This window comes from Benincasa hispida, chromosome 11 (assembly GCF_027475165.1).
Source record: "Benincasa hispida cultivar pf3 chromosome 11, pf3_genome.v1.1, whole genome shotgun sequence".
Classification (NCBI taxonomy): Eukaryota; Viridiplantae; Streptophyta; class Magnoliopsida; order Cucurbitales; family Cucurbitaceae; genus Benincasa; species Benincasa hispida.
In genome coordinates, this window is record NC_143488.1 from 42,097,977 (window position 1) to 42,108,527 (window position 10,551).

At 33.1% G+C, this 10,551-nt stretch overlaps 1 protein-coding gene across 1 annotated transcript in view; it reads right to left on the minus strand.

Annotated features, from left to right (window-relative positions):
• LOC120091476 (beta-glucosidase 11-like) overlaps positions 1-8,184 on the minus strand; it is a 30,433-nt gene extending 22,249 nt beyond the window's left edge. Inside the window, exons 1-4 of the mRNA XM_039049519.2 lie at positions 8,055-8,184; positions 7,791-7,958; positions 7,564-7,627; positions 7,086-7,141 (exon numbers count right to left, since the gene is read on the minus strand). Coding sequence (XP_038905447.1) covers positions 7,086-7,141; positions 7,564-7,627; positions 7,791-7,931 — 261 coding nt within the window. The 5' untranslated portion in view covers positions 7,932-7,958; positions 8,055-8,184. The remainder of the gene's footprint in view (positions 1-7,085; positions 7,142-7,563; positions 7,628-7,790; positions 7,959-8,054) is intronic.
• Between the last annotated feature and the right edge of the window lie 2,367 nt (positions 8,185-10,551).

Below are 10,551 nucleotides of genomic sequence, written 5' to 3' on the forward strand. Positions count from 1 at the left end.
CTAAATCAGAACAGTAAAGATCGTTCACTGCAATAAGGAAAGATGACATCATAGAGAGGGAGTCTCTATATTGAGGAGTGCTAAAATGTTTTACACTAATAGTAACATAATTAGAGGGAGCCTAAGTTGTTCAAAGAAGGAGTCTCACATCTAGGGAGCCTAGGTAGTCAGTAAGTCAAGCTCTGAGTGAGTCACTATAGTAGATCGTACTTTGCAGATAAGTACTACATCGTAAATGCTTGATATTTTAATATATCAGTGGATTATCTTTCCTGGACACATTACCCCCCAAACGTAGGTGGCTTCACCGAACTGGGTTACCAAGTTTTGTGTGTTTATTCTTAATTCTCTCTTTACTATTCCTTGGTTGTTATAGTTTGTGATTATGGTATTCATTTAACATCTGCATTCAAAGTGACGAGTCATCCAGTTTTTCATTTGGTATCAGAGGCGGTTACCTTTACTTCAGGTATATCGATCATAGATGGAATCAAGGAAGGTAGTCTCATGACTCGTCCTCCTGTGCTAGATGGGATGAATTACTCTTACTGAAAGTCGGAATGACTGCATTCTTGAAGTCAATTGATAGTAAATCCTGGAAGACAGTTGTAACTGGATGGTCCCATACAATCATAAAAGGTGATGACGGTAAATAGATTTTGGAGCCTAAAATCCATATTTAATGGAGTTGATCTATTCTGCTTGATCAACACATGCACTTCAACTAAAGAAGCATGGGAGATCTCATCTCTTGCTCATGAAGGAATTTCAAAAGTTAAAATGTCTAGACTGCAATTGTTGGCTTCAAAGTTTGAAAATCTAAAAGTGCATGAAGATGAGACCATTGTTGAATTCAATGTTTGTTTGCTAGATATTGTAAATTAATCATTTGCCCTGGAAGAGAAACTATCTGAAGAAAAACTAATCAGAAAAGTGCTTAGGTTCTTGCCTAAAAAATTTGATATGAAAGTAATTGCAATCGAGGAAACTCAAGATATATCCCCCATGAAAGTTGATGGGTTGTCTGCATCGTCGTTTACCTTTAAAATGTCTCCGAAATGTTAGCCAAAAAAGAAGAACAAGGGTGTGGCACTACAATTCTCTTGTTATGACAAGCATGATGATACTTACAGAGAGTCTGAAGAATCTTTAGCTGACTCCATATCTTTATTCTCTAAACAATTTAATCGAGTTCTTAAATGTTTTGAGAAGATATTAGGAAACTATGGTTCTTAGAACACTAAGTCTAAAGGAATGTTCCCCTCAAAACAATTTAAAATTCAAAGTACTAAAAAGGATGCAAACGAATCAGAAACCACCGATAACCAACAAAAGATCCTTTAAGTGTAGAGAATGTGAAGGCCATGGCCATTTTCAAGCTAAGTGCCCAAATTTCCTGAAGAAACAAAACATAAGTTATGTTTGAACTTTCTCTAATGATGATTTTGACGAAAAAAGTGACTCTGGGGAAGATGTCAAGGTGCTTGTTAGTAACATCTCATCTAATACCACCTTGTATGAGAACTCTGAGTATGATATCTATGTAAAAAGTGATAACTGTGATATTTCACAATAATTTTCCGATCCATCTTATCAAGCTCTCTTCAATAGATGGTAAGATTATTTGAAAGTTCTCAATATGTGGAAGGAAAGAATTGAGTCACTGATGGTTGACAATCACAAACTTATGTCCACTATTATTGTCTTGAAACGTGAGCTAACTCAGACCTGACTTGATTAAAGGTACTAGTGAAGGTACTATTTTTAAAAATGTGCCTGAAAATTTTGTTGATGTGTCTACGACACCCATTCCCCTTAGGGTAGAGATAGAACATGTTGAGAATGTTGAAACAAGGGACCATGTCTCAGAAGAAATGGGAAAATGTTGATGTGAGTAAGAATAATGTATTTGATGATGACATATCTGCCTCTAATGATCATGATAAAGAGAATGAGTCTAATTTAGATGCTGATATCCCTTTATTTGAAATTGCATCCAAGAAAAATGAGAATGTTACCAATGTTGTCACTACATCCTCTAAAACATCAGATTCTATCTCTTATCAGTATGATTCTGAAGATACCTATGCTTCTTCGAAAGACTAGGGTTTAAAAAGTTCATATGATGATGGTGACTCTATTCCAGTTCGGGTCATTTGAGCCTTTGTTAATTCTAAATGGAAGAAACTAGGCTCTTCAAATCCTGCTACCTCAAATATAATGTGGCATATGTTCCTTTAGATGTGTCTCTTTTCATATTGAGATAGGAGAGAGTATGTGGAAATACGTGGTTAAAAGGAACATTGTTTATGAAAATGAATTATCTTATAAAACTCAATAATGCTTCAAGCTTGTGGATCTCTGATAACTTGTAAAAATACAAGTTATTATAGTCTTTTATTTAGAATAATTGGGGAAATTGAAAGGAAAATTCAATAACTTAAAATGAAAATCATATAAATAAACAAAATTTGCATTCATGTTTTTTCAAAACTCATTTTCCTGAAAATTATAAATTTAACACCTTCGAACGATGGGATTTCTATGGAAAGAAGTAAAAGTTGGTCAAGGAACAAAAGTTGCTGCTAAGAAAGCATAAGAGCTAGATTAGTTTCAAATCTTGCATGCATAGAAGCATCAGGTGATGAAAAGAATCATGCAACGAAAAAGTGAGAAACAACAAACACATAGGTGGTGGACATGAAATCAAGATGCAAGTTAATAACCGATTTTGACTCAATCGCAACAAAACCTATGAACCAATGACGCGAGTATTCGGCACAACAAGACATGGTATTTAATGTATGGTGTCAGATCATCATTGGAAAGAGGCTGAGAAGCTTCTCTTTGATGCATATAAATAGGCAAATAAGTTCAAGTGAAAAGAGACGTCAAAAGACTAGTCCAAAACTCGGCCCAAATTTTTCCATGCATTCCATTTTATTCAACCTGTCAAGCTTTTCTTTGAAGAGTTCTAAGTGAGAACTTAGACTTCTTCTCTAAAAAGTGAGAGAGCTTTATCACCTTCACAACAATGACTTAGAAACAACCAAAAATAGAGCCAAAGAAAGCAAGAGATTACAACTGGCAGCTTGAAACATTTCTTTCTTTACATTTTATCTTATTGCTCATCCATTTCAGTTTGTATTAAGATATTAAGATTGAGAACTCATTAATTCTTAATATAAATATGACTTCCATTCATTCCCATCTATCCATGCGTTCTTATCTTTCCATTATGAATAACTAAATTCCAATGGGTTGAGGAGAATGATCTACATTTTCATAAATGTGCATAAGTAAAAGTTCATCTTGTTTTATGCATGTTTAATCTATTACTTGAATCTATTTGACAAATTGATTTAAGTAGGAATAATCAACTATTTAAGAGAGTAAGTGACTGTGAAAATCGTTAAACAAGGAAATAAATAGCTTGAGATATAAAGTTAGTCTTTTATTTAAAATCAACTTGATCATGTGTCTTAGAAATAAGATAAATGTGACTTAGATGCTGAGAGGTTAGCTTTTCATTTTAAAAAGTTGAGAACATGAATGCCTACTTATGCATCATTTAAGAGAATGTTAGTGAATCTTTTTAACCCTAACTTATCAATTGTTTTCTTTTCCATCACTTCAATGCAAGTTGTTTATATTGTAATTGCAACCACCATCCACGTAACAAGATTCATCATTCATCGCATCACATCCATCACACGCCTTTCATCACACCTATGTTATACACCTTCACCACCAATCATTATTGCACTTCTTTGTCATTAGTTAGTAGTAATTTCAGTATACAAACATTCATCCACGCATCAATTGATGTTCATCGCATAAAATCATTCTTCGAGTCCAAACATATCTTTAGTTTAAGTCCCTGCATTCGACCCTGGCTCACCAGGAAACCTTATTTAAACTTATACTTGGGTTCAGATAAGGAAAACTTATGTTAATTCATGCATTTCGTCAATTCATTCATTAAAGGCACGGTTTAAGGCTAATTGTTCGATCATTTAACACTAGCATATATGAAACACGAAAATCTAATTCTCAAAGCTCAACTTGACAGGACTGTACTGAATTTGGGTCCATTCTATCCTCAGATTATGTGGGAATTCATCATCAACTTGTCTTCAAAGTTTGACAATCCCAATAGTCCTAATTTCCAGAAAGTTCATATGCGAAAACACCAATTTATCTTTTCTACTGATCTTATAAATAAATATCTCAATCAAATAGTTCCTGCTGATGTAGCTTAACAATGTCCGTCAATGAAGGAGTCGGTGTTTGAATTAACAGGTGGGACACAGTCCTCGTGGTCGAGGAAAGGACAGTTGCCAACTGCCATTTTAAGTGTCAAATATGCCATACTTCACAAGGTTGGGATTCTAAGTGTCTGTCAATGAGGGAATTGGTGTTTGAATTAACAGGTGGGACAAAGTCCTCATGGTCGAGGAAGGGACAATTTCCAACTGCCATTTTAAGTGTCAAATATGCCATACTTCACAAGGTTGGGATCTTCAATTGGTGTCTGTTCTCCCATAAGTCTAGCCTTTCTCTTTCTCTCGCCACCTTGTTGTATTAGATTGGAACTGTAGTACAATTCAAATACGAAAACTTTTTGTTTAATCAAATCAAGCACCACATTGGGTCTCAAGCTTTGAAGCTGCCTATTAGCTATCCTCAGTTAATTTGTGGTATCTTGATTGCTGAAAACCTGGCTTGATTACAGTTGATAAGCCTGTTGGTCCTACTCCTCTCATTTCGACCAACCTCAAATTTCTGCAAAGTCATCATTTTTTTACCTTGATGCTCTTTCGAAACATCCAATGTTGTTGGCCTTAATCAGACCTAATTGAATCTCCATCTAGGAGCCATGTTCTGCATCTTTTATCTAATGAATCCAAGGATATTGCAAGTTTGATGCAAAAACTTTAGGAGCGCAAAACAACTGCTGATAATATGTTACAAATGATGCGCGTGACATTAGCTAAGTCTGGTGGGGCGTCTTCTTCTCAATAACAAGACTATTTTTTTTAAGCCAGAAAGTGGCAGAAAGTTGTAGTTTGTAGCAGTGGCAATTGGTAGTGTCTGTGTTGATGCTAGTGTTTCTGTTTTGTTTTTCTTATCTGGCTGTTATGATTTGTGTTGGTTTTTATTGAACTGTTGCTATACCTTCTTTTGACTTTGTTCAGACATTTCTACATTTCTACTTATTGTTCCAGTTCTTGTTCAAACTCACCATTACTTCTTAATGATATCTCTCTTTGTTGATTCGATTCTATCTTTAAAATGTTTTACCCAAAAGGGGAATTTGTTAGAGTCGCATTATTGGCTAAATATTTTGTTTAAGGTTTTTTTCTCCATGATGGTGTAGTTGTTACACGAGATGTTATGAAATACTTTTCTTATGCGGAGAGCCCTTCGAAATGGGTGTATATTTTATTGTCTCTCCGGTGATCGTGTGTTGCCTTATTTGATTCTTTCCTCAAAATGATTGTCTACATGGTTATTTCCTTAATTGGAATATTCTAAAAAATTGTTTTATATGCCACTTACATTTTGTGAAAGAAGAAGATTTGGGTCAAAAATATTTTCCATATTTTGTAAGCTTTTTATTGCTAGCTTGGTGAGGTGCTAGGGTTGCCAGTTTCTACTCGAATATTCTTGAAGTAATTTGTGTCGTGTGGTTGTAATCGGAATATACTTAGTGAACAAGATTTGTGAGCATTATTTTGTGTCTTTTATTCCGTTGTGTATCTGATTATTGAAGCAGACTGTATTCAAGTAATATCAAGTCTTATGGGGAGCCTAAGACATCACAACGCAAGAAGAATTTCTCCAACTTAGGGTGTACCTAAGTTAGAACAATGAAAATTGTTCACTACAATAAGGAAAGATAACATCAGAGAGAGGGAGTCTCTACACTAAGGAGTGTCAAAGTGTTTTACATTAATAGTAACACTCAAGGGGAGCCTGAATTGTTTAGAAAGAGAGTCTCACATGTAAAGGAAGCCTAGGTTGTCAATAAGTCAAGCTCTGTGTGAGTCACTGTAGTAAATCGTAGCTCAAGTACTACGTTGTAAATGCTTGATTTACTAGATTATCTTTCTTGGGCACACTGCTCCCGAGACGTAGGTGGTTTCACTGATTTGGATTACCAAGTTCAGTGTATTCATTCTTAATTCTCTCTTTACTATTCCTTAGTTATTACAATTGGTGATTGTGCTATGCATTTAACATCTGCATTCAAAGTGACGAGTCTTCCAATTTTTCAAAAAGATTGAAGAAGCTTCAAAAGACTCAGAGGACTCAAGATTCTATAGACCTTGAAGATTATAGCTTCATTGAATACTGAAATCCTTCTAAAGAGTTGAAGACTTTGAAGAACTCCAATGAGGCAAAAATTCCTGAAGAGTTTGAATGTTAGGGCTTCCTTGGAAATTCAAGTCTCCTTCTTGAAGACTCCAAGAAGATTGGAGACTTTGAAGAACAATGATTTATTCTTCCGAAGAGTTGAAGACTTTTAAGGACTCCAAGAAGACGAAGAACTTCATGAAAACTTCAAAGATTAAAGTTTACTTGAAGAAATCCTTTTGAAGAGTTCAAGACTCCAAGAAGATAGAACACTTCTTGAAGACACTTTGAAGACAAAATCCCTTTTAAGATCCAACAACTTGATGACTTAGTAGAAGATTCTCAGTAAGCTAATAACTCTAATACCTTCAAGAAGCTACAAACTGATCATGAAAACCTTCGTCGATCTATAAGATAAAAACTTTTAACAAACAACAAATTGAATAACCTTTAATAAGCTAAAAGTCAGACTTCAACAAGCCCTCCAATCAAATATATGTCTAAAAGAAAGAATCATTATTGTACTACACTTAAACAAAACCAATACAAATTATTATTTCATTCCAAAAATTAAATTTTTCCCCAAAAAAAAAAAGTGCAAACGGTTACCTATGAAATTTTAGAAACTAAATTATTATAAAATGAAAGCATGTAGACTAAATTGTTACAAAAATAAAAGTACGGAAACTCAATCACTTCATACACCAAAACTCAAATATACATACCTTATATTTGTGGTATTCATCACATGCCACATCACCATTTCCTCCCGGTCCATCTCCTACCATATATTTAAACCAAAGTTTGTTCCTAATGACTTCATTCATCACTCAAAATAATAATAATAATAATAACGAAACAAATCTCGATTGCTTAAGTTTTATTGGGTAACCATTTCGTTTTTTATTTTTTACTTTTGAAAAATTAAATCTATTTTCTCTTTATTTCTTACCAGAATTTGTATTTTTCCTAAATACAGTAGTTGAATTTTTAGCCAAATTCCAAAAACAAAATCAAAATTTTAAAAGTAATATTTTTAGTTTTCAAATTTTGGCTTGGTTTTTAAAAAAAAAAATAAAAAATAAAAAATTTTAGAGGTAAAAAGTAATGTTTGTCGACTTAATTTTTAAAAATAAAAAATAAAAAATAAAATAATTATTAGACGTTACCATAAAGCTGAAACGATGAAATTGACAAACATACCAGAGTGAGCAAAAGTATCCCAAATGCTTGGTGTCCTACCATCTTCCTTTGCTGCTCCCTCCACCTTTTACATACTTTTGAATACTTCAATTTCTAAACCATCTCTCTATCTCAATCCAAAACAAAATAAACTAAAATCTCTCCTATAACCCGTTTTCAAGTTTCTATCGTCAAAAATTAAGTTTATAAACATTATTTGTACGTAATTTGAAAAAAAAAAAAGTTACCTGATAAGCCGTAGTGCCAGATCCAAAAACAAAACTGGGTGGAAAATCATTTCTACTATAATCATAAGTAACAGCAACAGCTCCTAAACTTGAATTTAAGAGCAACAATAATAAGCCAATCACGAGACCCAAATATGACATGTTTTTCCCCCTCTTTCTTTTTGGGTTCTGAGGATCAAAACAAAGAGGAATTCTTCAAAGCCTAATAGTTTACATAACAAAATGAAGAGTTTAAGTCAAAATTACAAAGATAAGAGAGCTCACAGAAGCTAATTAAAAGGGCGATGGCTTCAATTCCAGAACAAAAGCTCTCTGTTTCTTCTGATATCAATGCCACACTTTTTCTTCCTTTTTTTTATTAATTATTCCACCGTCATTAAAGTATGAAAAGTCTAGTTTTCAAACTGTAGAATAGAAAAATAAAAAAATATATAGCTGATTATAAGAATTTTTTAATGGATGTCTCATGCCCTAATAGTTTTCGAAATTTGACTGGCTTTTTCGAGAGATCGCTTTCTAACCTTTTGTTGATGTCGTCAAGCTTTTTTTTAGATTACTTTCTTTCTTTTTCGGTCTTTTGATTTATTTGGTATTTGGAAAAAACTATGAGGCGTCTATTTATTATTGTCATTGTCATCAAAATACAAAGAAATGGAACGTGGTTGTTACAAAAGACAAAAATACAAAGAAATTATCTAGAGAAAAATCAGAATTGAGAGAGAAGAAGAAACAAAAATATGAAAGTGCATACCACTTATTTTTGTGCATCTCATAAAATTGTTCGATCATAATTTTTTATATGATAAATTATTTTTACTTGATTTTTAAATAATATAATTTAATTTTTATAAAGATTGGAATACATAAAGCATGGTGCATTCTCAAATATTGCTCAAAACATATTAGAAAAGGAAAGATTGAAAATTATTATAATTTTATTTTTTATTAAAATCAAGGTCACATCTTTCTCTAATTTTTTACATCATTCTATGAAATTACTCGTGATTACATTGGGAATGACATTGTTTGGTCGTTTACTACCATCGTTGAATTTAAAACCTTATCTTTATAATTTGAAAGTATTATTTTTAAAATAATGGGCTCCTTTCGATGATAATGGGCTTCAGTAATTACTTTAGTCTCGTGGTTTTGGGGTTAATTGAAAATTATTTGTATTTAAAAAAGATAAAAAAAAAATTTTAAAAAAAAAGAGCCAAACAATTTTGGTAAAACGAGCTCTTTATTTATTTATTTGTTTTATTGGAATGTGATTTTAGGAGAGTTTGGCTCACCAACAGAATAAGTTAAGTTGATAAAAATTAATAGTCCAATGTTTAGTCTACCAATTTTAAATATTGGTAGAGTTGAGAGTTGGTTTTTTTACCAACACACTTGGCTCTCCCTCCCTTCAACGTTTTCATTGACTTCAATTGTCGGCCAACGTTGACGATTACACCACTACCACACTCCAACATTCAATTGTAATGACCACCTTGACATGACCAACTCCGACAACCACTTTCGACGACAACTCCTGCAAAAACCACCCCCAATGATCCACACAATTGACATCCACCTAAAGCAACTAACTCCAGTGAAGATCACCTCCAATGATCAACTTCGGCGACAACTACATCTGGCGACCAACTCCGATGATCACCTTGAGTGACCAATTCCAACAACCATCTTAGTCGTTCATCTCTAATGACCAACTCAACCGATCATATACTAAAGGGAAAAAGAATTAGAAAAACGATTAGAAAAAGTGTTTTTAAATACAAATTTGAAATTATTAGTTAGTAATTTGATATTGAGGGATTGTCTGAGGATAATCGGGTCATCCTTATAGGCTTACTTTTCACAAATATCCAAAAATATTTTTATGAACGTTCAACTTAAACGTTCCACGGTCAATACGATATGTTGTAGAATTGTGGATTATATAAATAATAGTATTTGTTTACGTTCAATTCAATAGTTACATTAGAAAATTGTGGAATATATTTTTATTTATTGAATTCACATCTCAAAAGAGTGTTAAGAATTTAAGAAAGTTTTGTGTAGTTGAATGGTTGAACAAAAAGTTAAGAAAAACAGAAAAAAAAAATAATAGTATCAAAAAAATGATAATTACAAACAAAAAAAAAACTCATAAAATATATTTTTTAGTTATAGAAAATAGCATCAGATATTTATAACTTAACATAAGTTAACTCTACACCAGAAACACAGATTAAACTATCTTAACTCAACTTTGCACCCTAAATACAGATAATTATTGCCACACTATGGATGGAAAAATTCCCTGCAGGAGGTTTGGGTCCCCAACCTGATCGGGAGGGGGAATCTCTAGTTTGACCGGGTACGGGGGTCAAATCGAGGATTTAAATTGGGTCCCAGATCGGAGATGGGGAGGGGATTCCGGCCTCATCCCAAGATCCCGAACCCGCCCTGTCCCTACCCTCACTCCATCCCAAGATCTCGAACCTGCCTTGTCCCTGCCCTCACTCTATCCCAAGATCTCGAACCCGCCTTGTCCCTGCCCTCACCCCAAATTATTTTAAATATAATATGTAAACTACTAAAACAGTAGCTTCATCAACTGTTTTAGTTATTTTTTCTATTTAATAAATAAATTTAGTTTTTATTAAATTTATAATTAAAAGCATTACAATATTTTTTTAATTATTAATTTAAACAAATATATGTAACAATGATACTAATTTCTTATATAAAATTTACTATTTTAATGTATATACTA